Source organism: Squalius cephalus (assembly GCF_949319135.1).
Source record: "Squalius cephalus genome assembly, chromosome: 16".
Taxonomy (NCBI): Eukaryota; Metazoa; Chordata; class Actinopteri; order Cypriniformes; family Leuciscidae; genus Squalius; species Squalius cephalus.
In genome coordinates, this window is record NC_137137.1 from 25,263,179 (window position 1) to 25,287,968 (window position 24,790).

At 36.8% G+C, this 24,790-nt stretch overlaps 3 protein-coding genes across 5 annotated transcripts in view; 1 reads left to right on the forward strand and 2 right to left on the reverse strand.

Moving 5' to 3' along the window:
- The window catches only part of grk5l (G protein-coupled receptor kinase 5 like), a 68,661-nt gene extending 60,954 nt beyond the window's left edge, over positions 1-7,707 (reverse strand). For all 3 annotated transcript variants that reach the window (XM_079897607.1, XM_079897609.1, XM_079897608.1), the window contains exon 1: positions 7,016-7,707. In XM_079897607.1, the coding sequence (XP_079753733.1) occupies positions 7,016-7,067 (52 nt within the window). In that variant the 5' untranslated portion in view covers positions 7,068-7,707. The remainder of the gene's footprint in view (positions 1-7,015) is intronic.
- A 2,200-nt stretch (positions 7,708-9,907) lies between these two features.
- lsm1 (LSM1, U6 small nuclear RNA associated) lies at positions 9,908-12,290 on the reverse strand. Its single transcript, XM_079896364.1, has 4 exons — positions 11,636-12,290; positions 11,214-11,282; positions 10,698-10,813; positions 9,908-10,510 (listed from the first exon to the last, which is right to left on the reverse strand). The coding sequence occupies exons 1-4, from the start codon at positions 11,679-11,681 to the stop codon at positions 10,340-10,342; spliced, it is 402 nt and encodes a 133-aa protein (XP_079752490.1). The 5' UTR covers positions 11,682-12,290; the 3' UTR covers positions 9,908-10,339.
- A 62-nt stretch (positions 12,291-12,352) lies between these two features.
- On the forward strand, positions 12,353-23,128 carry bag4 (BCL2 associated athanogene 4). The gene is made up of 5 exons (XM_079897899.1): positions 12,353-12,762; positions 16,813-16,932; positions 17,021-17,212; positions 19,032-19,289; positions 20,780-23,128. The coding sequence occupies exons 1-5, from the start codon at positions 12,625-12,627 to the stop codon at positions 21,257-21,259; spliced, it is 1,188 nt and encodes a 395-aa protein (XP_079754025.1). The 5' UTR covers positions 12,353-12,624; the 3' UTR covers positions 21,260-23,128.
- Positions 23,129-24,790: the final 1,662 nt, after the last annotated feature.

A 24,790-nucleotide genomic window follows, 5' to 3' on the forward strand; every position in this document is an offset into this window, starting at 1 on the left:
TTCACACAAAAACTTCAGCTTGCTGCAGCAAATGAAGATCAAATCATTGCATTCACATTTACGCATTTGACACACATTTTGATCCAAAGCAACTAACACAGTATTCAAAGAACACGTTTTTATGCATTCTTTGAGAATCAGACCAATGCCTGTGTTATACATACATACTTACAAACATACATACATACATAACATACTATTAGTTACTATTAAATTATCTATTTTTCGTAAAAAAAATAACAGCAACATTCAGTAGCTTAACTGTATACAGCCAGCAAAATCATTGCCCATGCCTAGTAGATCCTTCCTTTAGCAAGAATCACCTATGATAGTGTAAAACTACATAAGACGACGCTTCTACGACAAAGTGCATTTTAACACTGGAAGCTGTGTATTAACAACACAAGAATGTAATTTCTCAACGCAGTGGCGCAACTTTTTAGCATCTGGCCAAAGCAGCAGCAGCAGATTTCCCGCTTGTTATGTGCGTGACACAATATTTCTTCTTAGTTCTTTCTCCTTTCGTTCATTGCCTTGCATTCTCTATCACTCTTTTTTTGCTCTCTGTACTTCAGTCTCCTCATTTGCCTCTGACTACCTCTTTACATGGGTCTGGATGGTGTTTATTCTTCAGGATTTCACACGGCAGTTTCCAGCAAAGAGGAGCAGTCTGCCAGATCCAGAGTTCTTGAATGGGAAGGAGAGCCCCCTCGTCCGCCGTCGTCATGGGTTACGACGTGCACTCCAAATCGCCTATGCTGTCTTTGGAGGCCAGGGTCAGATTACAGCCTTGCTTAGGAATTCACCCCCCACCATCTCTCAGACACAGTCACTCACTCACTCATTCTTTGAAAAGAAACCAATACAATGGTACTTCCATGAGAGAATGCCAAAGGAATTTTTTTTTTACCTAAAGTCCTGGTTAAAAGGGCTGCTCTTAGTTATTGTTCCATGAATATTTACTGTAATTCTGTCATCTTAATAATGGAACAATCTACAAATTGGGATGGGTCAGGATTAGTGTTGCCAAAAGTACCGACTTTGGTACCAAGCCGGTACTGAAATTTAAAAAATATGAAGATACCAGCATTTTCCTCTAGCATTTTGAGTGTTGCTGAACGGATTTTTTTTAAACACCTCTGGTTGGCCATTGCGTTCACGTACTCAACATATATGTCTCTGATTGGCTATTGTGTTCACACACTCAAAATATATGTCTCTGAAATGGCCATTGCGTTTACACTCTCAACATATATGTCACTGATTGGTCGTTGTGTTCACATGCTCAACATAAATATGTCTGTGATTGGCTACAATGATCAATGCTTCAAAAACATGTCTTCACCAAGCGCTTAAACAGTTACACACAGGAGCATTTGAAAGCTTTCTGAAAGTTTATCTGTGGATTTATTAGGGATTCACTGAGAGACGCCTGCTTTCAAACACTATAGTATATAGGATATGTTTAAGATACGTTTGTACAATTTTTGCCTTCATAGTTCATGCGTATTTTCTGCAAAGATATTTAACAAATAAGTCATTTGTTTTACATTTACACCATGTTGATCACTTCAGGTGTGGTGCACTTGGAATATAACTTTTTTGAAAGATGGTTAATAAAGAGAATGTTACTTGAATCATATTGTAGTTATGTTTTTAAGTTGACTAGTTAAACATTTAAAAATAAAATCAAAATTGTGAAATCAACCCAAACAAACACACCCCTCGATTCATTGCTCAGCCCCCAAAATGCACAAACATGCAATGCAAAGAGTGGATGTCTCTTTTATTATAGCTGAAGTGAAGCAAAATAAGGCTTCACAAAAAATAAAGAAAAGATGACGAACGAACTACAAGGAAAAATAAAATCCTTCCTAATATTAACTTGGGTCTTAAAGCTCATAAGCCTTCTTTTTCCAGTGATATTTCTCTGACCATTTCTCTTTCGTTATTTCTCTCAGCCATCTCTCTTTCTGTAGTCTTTCTTCAAATCTCCCTCGTTCACTCTCTTTCCTCCCTAGACATGTGCCAATGATGTATCACAGTAATGAATATGCACGATATTGTTATTGTGGGCCCTTCAAAATACAGTGAATAATTATTTATTATGAATTATTCAGATTTTTTAGATTGCATTTTAAGAATACTTTTTCAACACAGCTGTTTGCTGCGTCAAAGAAGCATGCACACACACTTGTGTAAACAAGCCAAACACGCATGTGCAGCATGACGGAACAGTGGCTGAATGAAAATGCACGTTCACTGACATCAGATGGAGCTGATGGAACAGCATAAATGCCTCCTACTGCTGATTGGCTACAAGTGTGTTGTGCTTGGTCCGATTCACTTTCAACAGAGTTTCTCAGAAATCACTTACTGCACCTTTAAGACTGACCAGTTGTCCAGAAAATGCACTGACAACAATCAATTGTCAAAGTTATGAAAACATGGGAATACAATAGTTTTTACACTGCATCACAATGCGGGTGTGAACAATTCTGCATAAATGAAAATGAAATAGGCTAATCATACATATTAATGTAATGTTTTGTTGTGAAATAAAGTACTCTTACCATACATTAATAAAATATGTCCTTTTCCTATGCACTATGCACCTGCATCTGATGTTCGCAGATAATGACTTCTTGAAAGCAAATATTTGGACACATTTATTTCGGTTTTTACTAAAAGAACATGCATTAAAAGAGAAAATAAAGTGCGGGACATGATTTTATGATAAAAAAAAGAGCCACAAAAAAAAATCTTGCACTGCCTGACACACACCCGAAGCGCGTGCACAGAAAGACACCTCTCTCAGACACAATTTGATCCCGAATTCAGTTCTCTTTAGCAGCGTATTGTGCTTGACCTGTCAGATACACAGAATTATTTCAGAATACCTGCCTATTTCGAGTATTCACGTAAACATAGTCAGTTATGTGAAGTGAACAAACAGTTGGGGGGGAGGGGGGTAATCTGATGTGTAACATTAAATTAGATCCATGCATTAGGTCTTAATATAATAAACCTTCTATTATCTGCATCATTAATGTTAATCAAAAACAAAAGAAAAGAGGGAATCACTTACTGCTCTTAACTGAATAACTTTTGCAGCTTTATATAATAACTTGTTTATTTGTAATTAATGTAATTGTAATTATTTCTACAATTAATTATTCAATTTCTGTATTTCATACTTGAAAGCTTCAGTTAAATAGATATAAAAAAAATGTAACGCACTTACACACGTTTCACATATTAAAGCACACGTTTCTGTCTTGTATTTGTTCTACTGGTTGTTATTTGCAGCTTTGTTCTTATTTTTAATAGCAAAGATTAAAAAAAACTATATTGTGATTATTAATGTAGAAATTATTATTTAAAAAAAGAATTGGATGAAGCTCCATCGTGATATATTGAGCATTTATAATCAAATCATTACCCTCTGAAGTTACTGTGATCAAATAGAATGGTGAGGCAGGATAAGATTCACACCTATACTGAGATTTGATACTACAAATGATAGTAATTATTTTCCTCATAGATCTTTTACTGTTATTTGATTTACTGTTTATTCCACCTCCAAACAATAATTAATCAAACTGTTCACGAGGAAAAATTAGGGGTTGGATGGTAAAAAGTGGGTGATGATCCATAATAGAATAAAGCCAAATCAAATGAAAAATTGCTAAAATAATGCCTAAATAATAAATGTCATCAGTGACATCGGCTGAAAAGGAAAGTTGTTTCAGAGGAAGAGAACCTTAATACATTTAAGGATTATGAAGAAAAACATATTTCTTTGGAATAACATCCACCAATGAATCATTCACGTTGCATAAAATAACTAAACAGGGTCAGATACAGATTTGATTTCATGTTGACTTTACATCCTACTCTGAGCTGACCCTGGACTGAAGGCAATGAGGCTATTTTTTATGACCTATCTGCCTGTATTGTCTGTCTATAATAATCACACCCGATATCTGAGGTCATGAACTTGACTGATATGTTTCCCTTACATCATCTTGATATTTCTCCATTTGCGAATTAACTTCCCTCATAAATCTAACCAATTCTTTCAGCTCATGTTTGTGGAAATTTACTAGGCTTAAAGAACTGCATAATGTAGGCATATGTGCATTGGGACTTACTATAACATTGGATCGCTTCACTTGATGCAGCAAGTTGCGCCGCAACAGCAAGAGTTGTTGTACTGTGTCAAGTGTTGCACTGTGTCAACACTGGACAATGCAACGCGACCATTGCAAATCTATTTGTTTGGAATATGGAATAAGTCAGAAACAGAACCAGGCATCAGTTTACTGTTGGGAATTTGACGTGTCGCGTCGCATCCAGTGTAGACAGCATCCCTGATTATAATGGGTTCTATTGTATTTTGTCAAGTCACGCCCCTTGCGTCCGGTGTAGACACGGTGTTACCGTAGGAAATGATGTCACTAGTGGTGGCAGGAAAGGGTGATCATGCCCAAAACATACTGCAATGCTAGCTCAATTTAATGTGTCTGCATTCCAAAATGTTAGAGCACAATTCATGATGTGACACAAGAAGTCCCTATAATATAGAACCCCATGCCTTTACATCTCACAGTTGAGTGGAGTGAGAAATTTCTTTTTGTAAACTCTTTTTATCTTTCACTGGGCTTCAATATTATAATGTGCATTAGCACAACATGTTTTCTGAGCTCTGACTACGTCAAAGTGGACTGACAGATCAAAGAGAAAGTTAGTCAAACTGTCATAGGCTTATGCCAGGCTACTTAATAATTAAGAATTCAGTACAAATTAAGACTACACACAAGGGGCCTACCTTTTTCAATGTCTGCCCCTGAATATCTCCAACCAGAATATCATAGCAGACGTAGATGGGATTTCTGTTTAGTTTGGGGCTGCCTGGCTCTGGCCGGACTCTCTAATGATTTCGGAAGCGTGGCTTCAGCCATGTAAACAGACTGTGCGGCCTGTAAACTCTGCTTTTCCTGTTATCTGCTGCTAGTCGAACATTTGGACGAGAGTCTGCGTGCCTTGCGCTTCATTTTCTGCTCCAAACACAGCGTGATAAACAAATGGGGGGGGGGGGGGGGTCACACATATGGATATAGAACAAACAAAGCAGACCCTCACTGAACAAGTGCCCTCTCACACACATGCACACACACAGACAACTGCACACATCAATAAACACAAGACCACTTTAAAAAGACTGATTTCCTGATGTTCACTGTATGTTCAGAAGGGTTTCAACATGAATAAGAGCAGTAGCATGACGAGAAACATGTTTGTAAAAAGGCTTTTTTCAATATTTGTACAAAGTGTTGTGAAATGTCCCTTTAACTATTAAACTATGTACACTCACCCACATTACCGTCCACACAAACACTCTGCAAACCCTGCTGTCCATTGAGAGAAACTCTTTAGTCTACTATCCGAAGTGTGGAAAAACAAAATAAACCAAGCTTCATCGTTTAAAAAAAAATCCTCTACATTATTTGTATATAGTTTAGCTAACATTACTGGCCTAGGCTAGTGCTCTCTGTTCAACAACATAGTGAGGGTACACTGTAAATCTAACACTTGTCAAAACCTGGTCATTTATGGTAAACTCTGGGCTAAGGGCAACAATGAGCACAGGAACTGAATGTTTGGCCTTGTGCCTTCAGTCCACAAGAGAATTTGGGTATGGAGCCAATGGTGCAAGACGTTTGTGGAAGCTATGGTTAACAAGGTTCACCAGCTCCATATTTTGCAATTTTTGCTGAACAATGTCATAACTGAGCTCTGAAGTATCACGGCAGATGACAAGAAACACAAGATGAATGACAGCACTGAGATGTAACTGGAGGTCACAACAAACTGCAAGCAGCAAAATTTGAATGAATGTTTGAATTGTAACTATAGATTGGGATTCAAGAGTTAGCAATTAACTTCAGATTCACTTTCTAAGAAAAAAAGAGAAGTGTGAAATGTAAATGGAATTTAAATTTTAATTATGTTCCTTTTGAAACAGACAGCCGGTTCCATATCTAAAACAGGTTCTCAAGACCCATCAGGACTCCGTTATAGTTTTCCATGATGCACACAGGTTCAAGAGAGCAGCTTAACTAAAATCATTTCTCACACTGATTGTCAAAATGGAGAATATGTAAAATTAAAACATTGCTTTATTTTATGCTAGCCTTTATCATCTGTCCTATGGTAATTCTATTCGAGGCCTGACAAAAACACAACACATACTAAAACTCTTTCTACCCTAGGATTGTGGATCAGCCAGGTTTACATTTGGTTCACTTTGAACCTAAATCAATTCAAGCTTCAGTGTAATAACGGTCATCTGATGAGGACGTATATCAAAAAGCGAGCAAAGGAAGTAACTTAGCGGTTATTGTGGTATTCGCGGTAACGAAGACAAGCGTAGTTCGCGTCGCCTTATCGACTGCTGACCTGGTTTGGCGGACCTACCGAGATAACATCAGTAGTGCGTGTTTTTGTGGAAAAACATTAAAAAGGTGGCAGCTGTAGCATACCATTTCCTTACACAGTGACACAGCTCACGTTATAGCCTACCTCACTGGAAATGAATTGTAGCCTATAGAAAATACCACCAAAACGGGCTATTCAACGCGAGAAGTTTGTAGTATCTCCACACTTGCATTTTTAAAAATCACGACTCGCTTTTCAGCTCGTTAAACGGATGTGGGAAGCTGATGTTTTCGGGCGTTCAACCCGTAAACACGTACCAACTGTCAAAAGATACAATGTTATAGAATTATGACGCTGGCGTCATGACGTCGATAACAGATGAAAGAACCGCTGGAGGTGTTCGAAACAATGTTGCATGTCGTACTGGATAAATTCACACAGCATCTGTTTGAGATTACATCATCACAAAAGCTGCACGAGCAGCGGTTTCAGGGCTTTTCCTGGCTGTAAAACTAGCAAACTACATACGATTAAAATAATTATAATACATCACATTTTCATTTTCCGTACTCACCCTCTCTTGCCTTTAAGAGTACCGTGTTTGCAACAATATTCTCCAGCTCCATCAAAAAAACACCGTGATATTGCCGTGGAAGCCGAAGAGTAGATAGAGCTCCTTATTGCTCCTCCCAGCAGAATACGCTATTTTCCGTCCTTATAAAAGTATTTAAATCAAAACCTAGGCATTTTAAATGATCAACACACGTATACACACGTAAAACAATGAATCGCTGACACACGCGTGTGGTTGTTGTAGTTTGCGCCACAAAAGGCGTAAGGAAGGCATTGCCTGTTGAAACACAGCGTTGTCGAGCCACTGGCGACAAGTCACGTTAAAACGTACATGCCAAAGACAGCAGGCCGAGGTCTACATCCTTTGAGGGTGCACGGCAGAAAACGGATCAAGTAGAGTACGGTCGATCATACAGGAGTTGTTGAAGTGCCGCTGTCACTATCAGCGTGCTCCCTCTCTCGGTGCGTAATCGAAGCAGGGTTGGGTTTCTGCTTTCAGTTGTAATTTTTGGCTGGGTCCCAAGCGGCTTTCCCCGTGGCTCCGTTCAGATTTACAGCGGTAGAGCGGTGTTCAAATGGCGAAGCGATGCGAAAGGTTGAGGACTGCGCACGCAGTTATAACGGTGTACGAGATTCATCTTTAGCGCTTGTCATGTTTCCTTGTCATTCCTATTCAACAAGCGTTTGAAAGGGGCGTGTTCAAATGCAGCTGTGACGCACGAGCCTTGAAGAACAAGCATGCATGGCTGTCAAAGGATATTTGATAGCAGCACATTCAAGCCGCTCCCGCTCTTTCAGTCTGCACTGAGCGCAATAATAGAAAGTGGGATAGCCCGGGATTGAAAGTCAAGGCCAATAAATAGCAAAGATTTTTTTTTTTTTTTTTTTTTTTTTTTCATTTAAGTGGGGCCATTTCAAGTCCATTTCCTAAGAACACGAGTTTTATGTTCAGGCTAATGGACCATTTTGATGATGACTTATCACTATCAGAGATATCAATTTGATTCAATATGACATGAACAAGAATTCTTTTGAACACATGTTATTCAGCTGCTGGGTTAATCACAGCCATGCTAATAATTAGACCGACCAAGACAAATGTGCATTGTGGTATTGCTTTTCTAAAACAATTCAAGATATTAAAGGGATAGTTCACCCAAAAATGAAAATTAGCCCATGATTTACTCACCCTCAAGTTATCCTAGGTGTATATGACATTCTTTTTTTCAGACGAGTACAATCGGAGTTATATTAAAAAATGTCCTGGCTCTTCCAAGCTTTATAATGGCAGTGAATGGCAGTTTCTGTTTTGAAGTCCATAAAAGTGCATCTATCCATCATAAAAGTGCTCCACACGGCTCCGGGGGGTTAATAAAGGCCTTCTGAAGGGAAGCAATGGGTTTGTGTAAGAAAAATATTTATATTTAATACGTTACAAAGTAAAATTCTAGTTTCCGGCCAAACACAGTCTACTTGCGCCTGATGCGCAACTTACACAACGTGTGACGTTGCAAGTAGCGTAGTGCGTGTCATGGCGTATAGCGTAAATATCAGCAGTACGTCGCATTCCCTCATAAGTTGCGCTTTATGGAATCCGTATGTTTGTTTGGTCAGAAGCTAGTTATTTTACTTTATCAAGTTTTAAATATGGATATTTTTCTTACACACACTCATCGCTGCACTTCAGGAGACCTTTATTAACCCCCCTGGAGCTGTGTGGAACACTTTTATGATGGATAGATGCACTTTTATGGACTTCAAAACAGAAACAGCCATTCACTGCCATTATAAAGCTTGGAAGAGCCAGGACATTTTTTAATGTATTCGCCTGAAAGAAGAATGTCATATAAACCTAGGGTGAGTAAATAATGGGCACATTTTCATTTTTGGGTTAACTATCCCTTTAATAGCCTACTCAAATTATGTTTCAGACAAAATTTGGCAAGCTAGTTTGTATATTTTTGCTTCTTTTTCATCAAAGCAACAAGCAAAGCATCGAGTTTGGTGTCACCAAACAACGCACATAGGCTACTGAAATCCGGACTGGAAATTTCAAAAGATGATTTCACCTCCCAAAGGTTTTTCAATCACTCTGTTCCACTCCGGGTTTTCTGTTTCTCATTTGCACTTATTGTTCTGGGAGAGTGAAACTCGACAAACATTAGCTGTTGTACAGTCCCCTGTATCATTGTGCTTTGTTATAGTTATTATTTTAAGTAATATATTAATAATAAACACATTTAAACCCAATATAGTGAAATTTAGGGCATTTCTTCCCTTTTGTACATTTGAGGTATTCTCAAATAGCCTACTCTGAGCTTATTAATATGAAACAATCATTAAGAGTGTATACACTTCAACATCAAGATTTGGGATCAAGATAAAATTATTATACTCACTGTAATAAATTTAGTCTAATATAGTCACTGTAGCCATGACATGTCCTCTTCTCACTATGTGAAAAAGTATTGTTGTCTAACACAAGCTTTAAACTGTCCTTCTCTCCATGAGCTATTGCCTCTAAACAGAACAAATGCAAAATCACCCCCTAGCTACCGATTGATGCAAGGACATGTTTCACATGAAAAGACTTATATCCCTATTGAGGGCACAATTGAATCATATAATAAACTTCTGTAATTGTGGAGATTTTAAAATTAATTATAAAATACATTTAAATAATTATATTCATATATAAAAAATATAGTTTTTAAATATAATAATTCTACTCTGTGTTCTAATCTACAGGTGTGTAAATAGTTACACCCTAATGTTTTAAAACACCATCCCTCTGTGTTGATTGGCTACTAAGAACATGTCTGGAGATTAATCCAAAAACAATACATCAAAATTATATTTGGTTTCTCAGAATCAAATAGAGTGACAATTAATTAAAAGCCTGTCATCAGTATAAAACAGGTTTAATAGAACAAAAATATTTTCAGTGTTGTTGCGTTTTACATTATACAGTACACCAACTTAACCATAGCGTCATTTCCATAACATAGTGAACACTGAAATAAACTTTTCTTGTATACATTTACAGTTGTTTAATTTTAAACTAAACGTCAACAAGTGCTTCAGTTTGGTCCATCCTTCATTTCACTATGGCATCAGCCATTAAAAAACAAAGATGGTAGGCAATTCTCAAAACGTGCCTTTACAAGCAACTAGTGAAACAAAATCCTGAAGTCATAATCTTGTCAGACTCACTCTATCAATGGACAGAATGATTTCAAAGTCAAGACAGACTGTCGTCTCATACCAAACAAAACCATCCAATAAAACAGAAATAAAATCATCCAAAAAAGAACTAAATGTTGTTTCAGAAATCATCTAACGTGTCAGCTTTAGGAATCGATAAACCTCGCTCTTTCACTGCCTGTAGCTTCAATCTCTCGGACTCCTGCTTGGCTTGCTGTTCTGTCCGCTGTTCCTCCAGAATTTCCTCAATGGAAACTCGCTGGAGGATTTGATCACATTCTTTATCCAGATCCTGGAAGGGGAAAATAGCGTATTATTCTATTATTATGGAAAATCCAAAAAAAGTATCAAATAAGCTAAATTTCAGATTTGTTACCCTCATGAAATGTTGTCTCATCATACGCCACATGGCTTGCAAATATTACACAAAGTCATAAAATCATCCCAAGGGTAGCAGGACGATGAAAACATGTACTTACTACTTCCCCAAGCAAGACGACATTTTCTCCTCTCACGACAAATATTCCACGAGGTATGTCACCAAATTTTTTACCTACGTGGATTCGTTCAACTGTTTGATGCAAAACTAAATTGGCTGTGGAAGAAAAAAGAAATCATGCAGGTTCAAATATAATGGCACATTTTACAATGAAAATAAACATTCATACTGAGCAATGTCAGTTTTTCTTTTCACATTACTACAAGTCTTAAAGACATAATTCAACCAATAATGTATATTCTGTCACTCTCATGTCATTCCAAACCTGCATGACTTTCTTTAATGGAACACAAATTTTAAAATCCTTTAAAAAGCCAAATAACATTGACCTGATGGTGTGGACAAAATAATAAGACATTTTTCTACATTTTTAGTGTGTTCATTGAATTGCATGTAAGTATGGACCTTCATGAGAGAGCGTAAATGATGAAAAATATATTGAAATAAAAAGAAAAAAATAGATGCTTGCAAAATAATGTCAGGCCACTATACATACCAAACTGATCTATGCTTCTAAGGATCCCAATCAATGTTCTTCCATCGCGAAGGAGAACAAGGTGTTTTTCTATTTAAAAAAAAAAGAAGAAAAAAAGGAGGAAATTAAAGCATCGTGAGTCACGTACACTGTTGAACTTTGAGATTTCTGTCATTATTTAATGTTATCACACGAACACCTGTATGGAGGCAATTATTATTCACGTGAACTCTGGATTATTTGATTCATCAGACTAGCTCAGTTTGCGGAACAATAGCAAAGAGCAGCACTAGATTTACATTTTTTGCTAAAACATGTAACACCAACGTGACTTTTATAAATGCTTTTTATAAAAGCGTCTAAGCGAACATCATTACACAACGTCGAGTGTGTGTCTCGCCGGGGTGAATCCAATATATTTAATCATTTCGCAATCGACTTACTATCAATGTCCTCGATGAGGCTCGCAGTCCCTGGCATGTAATTCATGTTGCTAACATTTGGGAGTTTTTAAACGTAAAGTATCAAGCCATGGACCATTTCAAAAGTGTCTCCTTATTCCACAGGATGTAACACAGAAACAAGTGCTTCCGGTTCAATTTAACCCTTTAAACCCCACTCCTTACTGCTCGTTCCAAAGGTCCCAAGCGGGGACTTTTTTAATTTAATTGCTTTAAATTATTTCTTTAACTAAAATGACAACCAAATGGCGCTAAAGTTATTTCTCTGTGTTTTTAGTTAGATTCACTGATGATCAGTGGTTAGATTACAAAATCTAACAGTTGCGATATCCGATTTATGGAAAAAAAGCTTTCGTTAGAGTCGTATATCTTGTTAATGAATGAATGAATTGGACTGAAACCTAAAACATTTTCAGTCAAGAGATGTAAATTGATTTAAGTATTATTTAATGTAACTGAAACGTATATTTAGGTTCTAAATTATTGATGTTTTCATGAGTTCAACGACCAATTGAAACTGTGACATGTGAAATTACAATAAAACACTTTTTAAAATGAACGAATCAAGTACATGTTGACGTTATTACGTTGTGAAGTAAAATAATCACTGAAACACTCGTTTAACATTTTAGAAAGAACCGATTAGCAATGGACTTCCCATCGAAACTTTTAACTTTGTCACATGGGTGTGTCGTCACCATTGTACTCGTCTCCTATTGGCCATTTGAGTTGTCACTCAAGGCGCGTCTGCCTGGCGAGTTGAACTGAATGACAGCGCCGTGCCTCAGCAGTGAATGTACCAAACAAAATGGGAAATATATCCAATTGACGCTCTCTCTAGCTACAGCATTTTGTGAAACGTGGTGGCAGATAATTGAAGGCCAGTTTTGAGAAGACCTGTTTCATTTTAAACCAAGCTGTGATAGACAGAAGTGAACTTAAGACAAAAAGAGTTCGTGGTTTAGTCACGAATGGCTTTCGATTCAGTTGGCAGCGACAGAGTCGGAGGTGAGGCTGCGTGGATCATGCATCAGCAGATGCAGTCTGATCCCAAGTCATCTTGGCCTTCCAGCTACAACTCGGAGAACAATAACTGGAACAACGGAATGGTGAGTCTTTTGTCATCTGATACTGTTAGAGGTCGCTAGGAGAAATAACATTGAAGCCGTTCTGACGATTTCTATCGCTCACACTGCAAAGCAACGAGCTGTACGCCGCTGATCAACAGTACGGCCCGCGGGGTTTGTTAGTAACGTTAAATCAGCAGGCAAAACCACACGCTTTCTGTCTTGCATGCTCTGGTTTGAATGGACACTGGCTATTGTTGTTTACCAGCGCAAATAAGTATGACTGCTATAGAAACGCGCATTTAACGTGAAACTGTTGCAACGTGGAATTCATTCACAGCTTGTGTAATCCCTCTTTAAGTAACCAGGGTTTAAATACCTTAAAAAGACAGTGTTCATAAAGCTGGACTGTGTTTTCGGTAACTCTTGTTTATTCCCTTGATAACTTCTACTTGGGCCAGAGCATAAACAGTTACCACCCTATGGTTACCACTCACTGGTTCGGACAAAATGTGGATCATTCTCATCAGAGGGTAATAAAATGACGTGTCAAAAACATTGACCCCGGCATCTACTTCGAATGAATGAATTTAGACTACAGGGTGGTTTCAAAATGATTTAAAATGTATTTTCCATCAGACTGCATGATTCTGCACATCACACGTGTTAAATGTAGCTATTTGTTGTCTATGTTTTTTTCTGGTGTTGCTATAGTTACTTAGGGGTGGAAAGAGTACTAAAAAAATATGTTCAAGTAAAAGTAACAATGCTTTCCAAAAAATGTGGTCTGAGTAAAGTTAAAAGTACTTGAGTAAGCGTAAAAGAGTAGCTTATGTAAAAGTACTCATGAGTAGTGACTACTAAGCTGCGGATTCTACCCCTTATAATAAACACTGTTCACTGCAATTTAAAAATGTAGAAAACACAGATACTGTAATTCACATTATCTTTTGCTGTTTGTCAGAAAGAATGAAGAATATCTACCGGTATATCCTCGAACTGCTTTAATTTTGACTGACAACTTTTTCAAATGCATCACAAAATTGATCTTTTTCCCAAACAATATGGAAATACCATTACAGAGATGAAAAGATTAAAACGTTATTTTCAGTACACTCATCACCATTTTGAATCGTTGTGCATGAAAAGATTAGATTTAAAATCAGTTGAAAGGCCTTGATGAACACAGAGCAAGCTATTGTTCCTCATAAAATACCAATGTTCAGAACAGTGCAAAGAATGGGTTAAAAAAAAGAGAGATAGGCAATTTCTCTCCAGAACAGCGTCAGTTTTAGCATTTTGTGAAAAAGAAATGAGAATCACTAATATTATCAAACAGTTAGCCTCACCTAATGCACTAAAATAGGCTAAACTAGATAGTGAGATAACACTAATTCTATTGTAATTCCATATAGTATACAAATACTAACATTGCTTAAGCAGCAGCCCAATAATATCAGTGATGATGACCAGGGGTTAGCTGGGAGTTTGGAGTCAGGGTAACACTAAAATCCACAAAAATAATGCTTAGAATACATAAGTATTTTTGATTTAATTTTTTATGAATAGTATTGTCATTAGAACATCCCTTTGGTATCTAAATATCTATTAATTGGCCTGTATAATTAATAATAATAAAAATTCTTTCATATAAATCTCTTTAACTGATACATCACAAACTTTTAATATGATTTATGATAAATGCTGATATCTGTATTGAATTGATGCTTGAAGGATGTGCTTCCACAGCAGCCATGATTGATAGCAGTTAGCACCATCTACTGTGTTGTGGTAAATATTTTTATATGCGCGATTTAATTTGACAGGAGTCACGAGACCGATTACTCTCTCCCTAACCAATTACGTTGATGGATAAAAAATAATTAAAATAAGCATGTGACAACCACAAAAGGTCTGCAAAGTTTTAACCTTTTCATGCATGAATTATTATAACCTCAGTCAGGATTTTTTTCCTGTGTGTTTTTATTGCTCTTAGGGCATGAAAAACAAGATAAATTATTATTATTTTATTTTTTTATACATATTTTTCAAAGACATTTTCAGATGTCCACTTGAGTGGACAGCATGCATTTATGGTTTAAACTGAAGAGATACTGTATTAAACATAATTAAACATATTAAACATACAGTAATAACAAGCAATATTGTGTGTATTTAACAAACCAATCAATACAATTATCTAAAATCATGTGAAAACTATAAAATGTATACACAAAATATATGCGAAATATTTCAAAGGCAAGGACATGATTCCATCAGAAATTTCTACAGCTTGTCAAGGTACAACTGTGGAAACCACTCAGATGCTCCCTCCATTGTACCAGAGTATATCAATTTACCCTTATTAGCTGATAATTCTGATTATGTTCAAGATGGACACATTTTTAGCATAGCCCTAGCCCTAGAGAAAACCTAGCGATCAGGTGTTTTCAATCTCATCTAAAATGAGCAGTGTTGGGAGTAACACATTACAAGTAACATGCATAACACGATCAGATTACTTTTTTGATGTTACGAGTAAAGTAATGCGTTACAAGTAACATGTATTACGTAATCAGATTTTTTTAATGTTATGAGTAATGTATTAGGCTACATGCAACATGCATTATGCAATCAGATTACTTTTTGTTGTGAAGAGTAAAGTAATGGATTACAAGTAACGTGCATTACGTAATCAGATTACTTTTTATGTTACTACTAAAGTAATGCATTAAAAGTAATGTGCATTACGCGTAACATCAAAAAGTAATCTGATTACGTAAAGTAATGCATTAAAAGTAATGTGCATTATGTAATCAGATTACTTTTATGATGTAATGAGTAAAGTAATACATTACAAGTCACATACATTATGTAATCACTTTTTTTTTTGATGTTAATGAAAATTACATTCTAATAACACAAATACATTTATTTAGAGTCAAAAACAGTATTTTCAAAAACAACAGTCACAGTAATAGTATGAATTGTCGCTGAAATATAGCCATGATGCATGAGGTCCACTGTAGTGGACAGATGATTAATCAGAATTTTCTCCCAATCTAAAATCAATTCTTGGAGAATGTAACTGTGATGACTCATTAGATATTGCTTGACGCTACAAAAAATGTTTTGCCTGCAAGAGTCTCCTAGGATAGAAGGAATGTGTGGATATTCCGGAGCAACTTGCCATTTCTTACTGGCCATTGGCCATCTTGGTTTGGAGGGAAAAAATATCAACACTTGGTGGCAAGGTATAGGATGATGCACCAGGGTCCACTGTAGAGGTTGATTTTCAACTATACCATCAAAACCCATGCAAATGCAAGAAAATTATTTTTGAACAGCTGTCCACTGTAGTGACCTCTATGCATGAAAGAGTGCGCTATAAATAAAGTTTTAAAGGAACATGCCGGCTTTTTGGGACTTTACCTTATTCACCGTATCCCCCAGAGTTAGATAAGTCCATACATACCCTTCTCATCTCTGTGCGTGCTGTAACTGTCTGACACACCCAACGCTAGCCTAGCTTAGCACAAATACTGGAGGTAAACGCTCCATCTAGCATACTGCTTCCAATAAGTGACAAAATAATGCCAACATTTTACTATTTACATGTTGTGATTTGTATAGTCACAGCGTGTACAAACAACAAGGTCACATGAGACACAGCTATCTTCTAACCGTATACATACTGGGGACTATATTCTCAGAAGGCGAAGCACTGATACTTGGGCGGAGTGATTTGCTCGCAGAACCTGAGAAGCCACGTGGTGAGGAGCAGAGAGTTCGCTCAGAGTTGGAGTAAATCACTCCGCAGAAGTAGCAGTGCTTCGCCTTCTGAGAATATAGTACCCAGTATGTATATACTGAGAACGAATTTTGAATGTTTTCAGACTCTTTGAGGAATGAAATGATGTGCAATGTATATTATGAGAGAATTGTGCTCTTTGATGTTAGATGCATGTAAACCTATTGTAGGAGATCTCCAAAACAAAATGAGGAACCTTTTAAAATAGCATAATAGGGGCACACTAATATTTGTCTGACCTCATCTATAACTGTATCTGCATGTACTCATTTTTATTTTAGGAATCTCAGTATCCTGGCTACTCAAATTATTGGTACCCCCAGTCACACGCAGCCGGACCTTACAGCAACTCGTACCCCCCTGGAACAGAGGTCAACGGACAGGCATCATATAATCACCAGGTACTGCCACTTCATTCTTATGCAACACCTTCTGTCAGTCGAATACACAGCAGACTTATCCCACTTCACTCTGCTGTGCCCTTTTCAGGCAATGTCAGCCTATCCCAATGGGGTGTACAATCCAGGGCAATACTCCACGAGTATGCTACATCCTTCCAATCCATTCTACTGCAGTGACCAGGTTCCTTCAAGACCACCTCAGTATCACAGCCAGACCTGTCCTGAACAAAATGCGAGGGGCTCGGCTCCTCCCCCTTACCCCGTACCTCACTGCCAAGGGGTAAATTCAGTTAAATATAAACATAATATATGAACGTAAATTTGGTTTTGCACCAAGCACATTTCTGAATCGATTGCAAATAATAGTCTCCATGATAAAGAAAAATCTAGTAAAGGGAACATGTATGCAAAGTTCTTAGCATTTAAAATACACAAATAACATTTTTTAAATTACATTAAAAATTAAACGTCTTGCTCAGTTTGTTTTTAATCCCTGATTTTAGACATGCATGACAAATACCAAATGCATAATAGCATAAAGTTTAAAGACATCTTTATAAATTAAGGAAATTAAACTTCTCAGAACGAAATGTCTACTCAGGCGATAATGCCGAAAAGAACGAGAAACATCAGACCTTGTGAACAAGTAAGCCTACTTTATTCAAGACATTTTCTTCAACAATTCTCCTCACAAAACATAATTAATTTCAAACACAAATTCGATAAGTACAGAGTGGAAAATTATTAGCAACACCAACATAACAGCAAAGCTAATGTTTTCTGTTAGTTTAAGCACAAACTAATAAAATAAAAAACAAACCTTTAATGTTTCAATAATTAAAATGAAATAAGAGAATCACAAGCTATCATTAGATACATTTCAGTTCAGTTCAACTGAACATGGTGTGTGTTTATGGTGTATATTGGCAGTGTTGTCTCCGCTTGGGTAGACAAAATAATCGGATATCGCAGTATTTTTGTAAGGTTGACTAAAACTATTAAAAATGCATTTTTTGGTATTATTTGGCTCATTATTATTATTATTATTATTATTATTATTATTATTACATTAAATGAAAAGCTTAATGTAAATAAAAATGAGAAATGTTGTCTTGGTAACTAATGCTGGGTACACACCAAAAGATTTTTTACATCTTATAAGATTTTCAAAATGTGATAGACCACAAACATGAGGACAAAAAATCCTAGAATTAACCGTTTTTCTCCTATAGTGTGTGGTGTGTAATATATGACAAAGACAGGACACCACACACAAACAGATTTTCAACCAGAGTCTCGACTGTGAACACAGGACATCTGATCCTCCATCTCTGCTGTCCACATCAATTTCACTTTGTGCTGTGCCATGACTGCGTTTGTTATGCTTCCGTCTTTCATCATCTCACTTTCTGATTGGATATTGTTTAGTTTCACATGATAATCTCCAGAGCGTGCGCGCGTTTGTCCTCGGGGTTCCCCCCACACATCAGGATTTCTGATCATAAATATTAAACATGTTGAATATTTATGATTCGCGATCGGGCGTTCTTCCGATTAGGTTCGGATAAGATAATCTGTAGAACCATCAAGATAATCGGGACATAGCTAGGATTGTCGGAAGGGGGAAAATCAGCCCAAAATCAGCCCGATTATCTTTTGATGTGTACCCAGCATAACTGAAAATCTGAAATAAAAATAAATGAAAGATAAATAGAAATATTAAAAAACACATTACTAAAACTTAAACTAAAATTAAAATGAAAAAAGCTAAATTCTAAATATTGATAAATACTATAATAGTAAATACAGTAAATAATACTAAAATAACACAGGTGTACACATTTTGATAATTATTTTCAAATTGTTTTTAAATATAATTTTTTGTTAAGTATTTTTAACAAATATCGTTAATTAATTCATAAATGTCATTACGTTTTTGGGAGTCACACCAATTTTACAAAATGAACTAACCATCTCATATTATCTAATATTTTAAGAGACTTATTGATCTCTGCAGAAAATCTCACGGTTTGGATTGCACCACCTGAAAAATGATCTCTCATTCTCATAGTTCTTTCTGGTCTCCTTTTTCCTCTTAGGCTCCTGGCTACCCAGCAGGATCTTACCCACACTATGGAGAGGGATGCCCTCCGAATGCCCCCTACCCCAACCAGCAGCCCATGCTCTCAAGAGCCCAGCATGAGGCCTGGACCCACTCTGGAGGGTATGGGCCTACACCGCCCCAACAGCAGTGGCCGTCCAATACCCAGACACCCCATGGCCCCTATGGTAACCATGTACGACCACCTCACCCCCCGCCGTGGCAAGGACCCGCACCGCCTCCATATGAACACAAGGTATTTGTGATGTTTTACAAACATGTATTCATGTTCACTTTAGTAGTAGTATAAAAGTTATATCACAAATTTTCTGCCGCTGAATAAGGTTTCCAAATTTGGACAGCCAAAGTAAATATAATAATATTTGATGCTTTTTCCTTAAGATGATTGTGACTCTTTTAAGTAAAATGAAATAGAGCACCTCCTCCTGCTTTTCCCTTTGTTGTTTCTAGGCAACTAGCACTGGTGTTAAAGGTCATAAGTCAAAAGAAATTAAACTTTGACGTGGAGGTGTTGAGGAAAAATGATTGAAAAGTGTTTTAAATATGGTTGTGTCTGAAATGTGCTTTACAGAAGTATTATTATTAGTATTATAGAAAAATTATTTCATTTTTGCGTTGTTGAGCTGCAGTGTTCATCTATATGTCTTAGTGTACATGATAGTGTGTATTTGAATACTGAATGATTAATACACATAGCGCGTCAGTTCTGTCTTTCAGAGCAAGCGCAACACCGAGGCCATGGCGAGGCCAAAATCGCATCTAAATTTGTTACTCAGATTTTAGTTGGATAAAAACACTTACATGATATTTTATAAAGACAAATTATTGCTTCAGCCTGTCAGATATACTTCTAAAGTGCAGGTAAATGTACTGACTGGCACTTTGGCAAACACGAAGTGGGAAGGCTTATTTAACAGTTAAGAGACTGCTGGGTTCACCTCATGTAACCCCTCCTTCTCTCCCAAAGCTGATTACATAAGACAGCTCAACTCTCCCACTTTCAGAATGTGTTTCTGTACATCACAACACTTTGATTTTCTGTTTTCAACTCACAAACACAGACGGTAGCATGTTTAATACTCGTTGCGGGGGACTATATTTGTTGTGTAGTCTTATTTTAAAAGCAATTGCCTTTTTCCTGCAAGGAATGAAAGTGTACAAATCATGGGAATCTTAATTTCAGACTTTTAGTTGTTCAAAAAAGACTACCTCTTGAATTTCCTGACCAAAAAAACAAAGTATACTTCAGTTTTGAAGCGAATGCTTAACTTATGTGGACAGCGAAAGTCTTAGACACGTGTGCTATAGGTTTTATCCTTGTCCAGGGTCTGTGCTATTTCTCTCCAGAAGTTATAAGTAATAAAAATGTCTTTCTACTTATTTAAACTGGATTTGCAGGTTTCTCTTAACCCCCTCAAAATGCTTGCCAACTCAGGAGTCTATTGTTGTTGTCCAATAAGTTGTTTGTTGTTGTTCCATCCCTTTTTCGACAGTAAAACAACGGCCCAGGCCAGAGTGTTGCCACTTTGTGGACCAACTTAGTGAAAAAAAAAAGAATAATCAATGTGCATGTGTGAGTTGAGCATTCAGAGTACGCACGGTTAGAAAAAAACGGGTTGTGATTTTCAGACTTAACACGTACAAAACCCGCTTTGTGGTTTTGGAATTGGTATATTGTGTAATATTGAGAATTTATTTATATCTAAATGAATATCTGTCTCTTAGGATCCACCATATCACAGCCAGCCTCATATTCACCCTCGAAACCAGCCTCCAGGCTCCAAACCACGTGCCAGCACTCCAAACCCAACTCCACCGCCACCCAAACCAGCCCAGTTCAGCGCTCCACCTCAAATCTACAGCAAGGGTCCCTCTGGAGGTGGAGGACCTGAGACCAAACCAGCCCAGAATGAACAACCTCCAACGTCTTCCCGCCCCACCCCAGCCCCGTTCAGTGATAATCCCGGCCTGGCTCGAGTTCAACTGGTTATGGCCAGAGTTCAGCTCCTCCAAGAGGACGTGGACGAGTTTGTGGGGAAAAAGACGGAAAAGAGCTATCGGTTCCTGGAGGAACTTTTGACAAAAGAGCTGCTGGAATTGGACTCGGTAGAGACCAACGGGCAGGAAGTCGTTCGACAGGCTCGCAAAGAGGCCGTTAAGAGGATCCAGGCCATCTTAGACCGCCTTGAGAGAAAGGCTTTTTAATAACAGGGTGGATTGATGATGGTTCTGGATGATCTTTTGTTGCTTTTTCTTTTTAATGGTCTTTTCTCATGATCAGAGAATATGATTTTCACAGTTTGCCAGTTAGTTGCATTAAATTTGTGGTGTTTTTGGGTCATGAATACTAACGACGGTAATGTATTAGTCGAAATACAGGCGCAAAATGTCCTAATCATTGCAGTGCCATACTCAAACCAGCCTTCTGCCATCCAGCAGTCTAACATCTGCTCATGTCAGATTAAGCTCAATTAAACACAAGTCTCATTCCATAACATGGACTTAAGATTTTTTTTTTTTTTTTTTTTTTTTTAGTCTATTTAGATAGAAAGGATAAAACAGCTAATTCAACCACCTTTTTTTTCTGGGCTTTTTGGTAGCACAACTTTTCATTAAAAAAAAAAAGCCTCCATTGCTCATTTTGTACTTGAAATATTGTTTAGCACTGCTATTATACCAATACATTCATGATTTTATTGTAATATAATTGATTAATAAATAAAGGAAGGTCAGTTTTTGGTAACTTGCTCTTAATCCATGTAATTTCACCCATTTTCTTTTTTTTTTTGTATAAGTTTCTTCGTTTCATTGTCACCTTCTTCGTGAAAATGTGTTCTTCAGCAAAAAAGGTCCATTTTCAATTGTTAAAAGTGTAGCGATGTACGAAACACCACTCACACAGAAGTCAACCTTGTAAATTTGTGTGAAAAATGTTGCGGGGGGAAATGTTCCGCCCTTATGCGAAACTCCCGATTGTGCGGATTCCAATTGAAATGGTTTGATGTCACTGGCAAAATTTTGCAGAGCAACTGTAAATATGACCTTATCTGATTACACACGCTAGTTTTTCGTACACAATCATTGGTCTATCTTGTCCAAACTGAGTGTTACAAACCCACAACCTGGATGGATTTTAGACCAGCTTTCACTGCCATCACTGCATAGTTCCCCGCTACTATTTTTCCAGGCCTACTTCTGAAGTTGAAAAGACTTTTAAATTAAAATGACATTTACACCAATGTCAGTTAGCTTTGAAACCATCTACATGCTAATGTACTGCTAAAATTTGACAACCCTTCAGTACCACCTGCCTCTAACAAGCAATATCGAGTAGCAAATCATGATGTTCCAAGGCTGTGATGTAAACTAGGCCATTTTATAAAAAGACGAGCCCTTTGAACTTGTTTTAGTACGATAAAAAATGCATTCATCAAACCATTTCATGGGGTTTCTAAAATGTTCAATGGACCTGCATCTCAATGCACCTGTTCAACGCGCCTGCATCTCAGTTCACCTTTTAGTACTGGCTGTGTTAACATTATTAATTACATCCTGCAGTTCGGAGGACTTTTGGGTATTAATTTTCTTTTTCTTTGTGAGACTATTGATTTGAAACTGATTCAATGGATACATCTGCATCAGTGTTCAGGTGGCAGCAGCCATTGACATGGCTGATCTACAGGCCTGTTTACAGTCAAACAGAAGACCTTTTTTTAAAAGACAAAGGAATAATATACAGTTTCTATTTGAAAGACTGGAGTGGGGATGCGGACTATGGACAGACAGCACTTCTCTATGGAATAAAAGTTCCCTTTAAATTCACTACATTTAATACTTTGCACCAAAGTCACTGACATCACGGACCGTCCAACAGGTCTTCCTCCTACCACAAGGATCTAATGTCTGTTTTGTATCCAGGAAAAACAGTGCCATAATATCAGCAGGTGCTTTTTCATACCACAGCAGAGAAGTATCTCAAATACACACAAAAAAAAAGCAAATCAACTGAGCTCTGCATGAAGTCTCGGATTCCATGTTTATCTCTATTGTATGTGTTTTCTGTTCTCTCTCTCTCTGTAAATGACCTCATATATACCTGAAATTGGTTATTAGATTAATCTTTACAGGAAAAAAAAAAAAAGTATATTTGTATAACGAATATATTGAAAACTCAGTTCCCAAATAAGGACCAAAAACCTGCCTGCTGAAGTCCCCAATGTAATGCATGTTTTTGAACACAAGCAGGGGCTGTTACTCCATAATGTAGGACTGAATAAAGGTCAACTGACAGTAGGGTCTCTCATATTAAAAATCAGGACATTCATATTATTGTGTATTATTGTTTCATTGTCTCATGACTACTTTACAGTAAACAATATGAATTTATTAACATTTATAAAAAGCTTCACTATAGTAGCTCAATTGAACAAAATATTCTCACCGCACCTTTAGAGCCGCTTTTACCACATGCTGATTCTATACAGAACTGGAAGACCAATCACAATTCAGTATGCAAATAATTGTAAGAAGACCAATAGCAGTTCAGTATATATCACTGATCACTCAGTGGTATACATTCAAATATTACAATAATGACATTTTGAATGGTGAACATTTTAACAATGTAAGTCAGTTTGCTTTATATTTCTTAATTGAAAAAGTACTCTATAATCTTTATATTTCTTGCAGTGGCCCATTTTAATAACCAACTTATGTGATGTGTCCACAATTTATTAATTCATGTCAATGTTGAAATTAGTTATATTTTCCTGCATCACCTTAAAATGTTTTTGTGCGTATTGAAATAGAATTGTACTGTTGATTAAAGCAATTAAAATCTGTCGGTAAATCATGGAGAAGATACAGTATATTGTTACATTGCATGAGTAGCCTATGTTCTGGTGTGAATGTGCAGGCCCAATTTGAAAGATATGCTCCCTAGTCCTAAAATAACCACCTGCACTGAAATTCAAAAGACGGCTTTTATTCATGCAGAAAATGAATTGACAGTTTGAATAACTTTAACAGACGTAATTGTTGTGCACTTAACTTAGATCAAAAGGAACAATGTCGTGAGGCTAATATTACCAAAAGCAGTGGACAACTAATAACACTTTACGTGCTATCGGAATTATCGTAAATAGCCTACTAGTTTCCTAGTTAAAAAAATTGGACATGAACCTTTGGGATTAAATTCCCGCCGAAAGTATTGCGGTCACGGATCAAAAAATAATAAGCAATGAATAATTTTTTTTTAAAACATGTAAAAATATATATTGCACAAACTGAAAAAAATAAATAATGCAAAATGATCAGAGTACTAAACAACATGGTCAGGATAAAAAAATTAAAAGCGTGAGTCAAACATTTTTTAAAGCGCATTTAAAAAAATAACAAGCATGAACCAAACCTTTAAGGTACACTGTGTAGTTTTTTAAGTATTTTATTAGCTAAAATCAATGTCTTTATTCATAAATATGTCATCATTGGTGTAAAATGACCTCCAATGATCTGACTTATCCTCGTAAGCGAAGAATTTCTTATCTTTATTTACATTGGACGGATAAGTCCAAGGAGGCTTCGCCATTTTGAAAAACTAATTGAACTAAACTAATGCAGGATCATACTTATGCCAAGTCACAGGAGAAGGAATCCTCGTTGCCAAAAAAGCAAAGTAGAGTCAGATTCAAATGTGAGTGAAACAAGTTTATTGAAATATAATCCAATGTAGTGAGA

Excerpts from the sequence above, each read along its gene's own strand:
- lsm1 (XM_079896364.1), bottom strand. The coding sequence starts at position 11,681 with ATGAATTACATGCCAGGGACTGCGAGCCTCATCGAGGACATTGATA. Across the intron at positions 11,283-11,635 it reads CCTCATCGAGGACATTGATA|AAAAACACCTTGTTCTCCTT; the intron begins GTAAGTCGATTG and ends TTTTTTAAATAG. Across the intron at positions 10,511-10,697 it reads TCGTCTTGCTTGGGGAAGTA|GATCTGGATAAAGAATGTGA; the intron begins GTAAGTACATGT and ends TTCCCCTTCCAG.
- bag4 (XM_079897899.1), top strand. The coding sequence starts at position 12,625 with ATGGCTTTCGATTCAGTTGGCAGCGACAGAGTCGGAGGTGAGGCTGCG. Across the intron at positions 12,763-16,812 it reads ATAACTGGAACAACGGAATG|GAATCTCAGTATCCTGGCTA; the intron begins GTGAGTCTTTTG and ends TTTTTATTTTAG. Across the intron at positions 19,290-20,779 it reads CGCCTCCATATGAACACAAG|GATCCACCATATCACAGCCA; the intron begins GTATTTGTGATG and ends TCTGTCTCTTAG.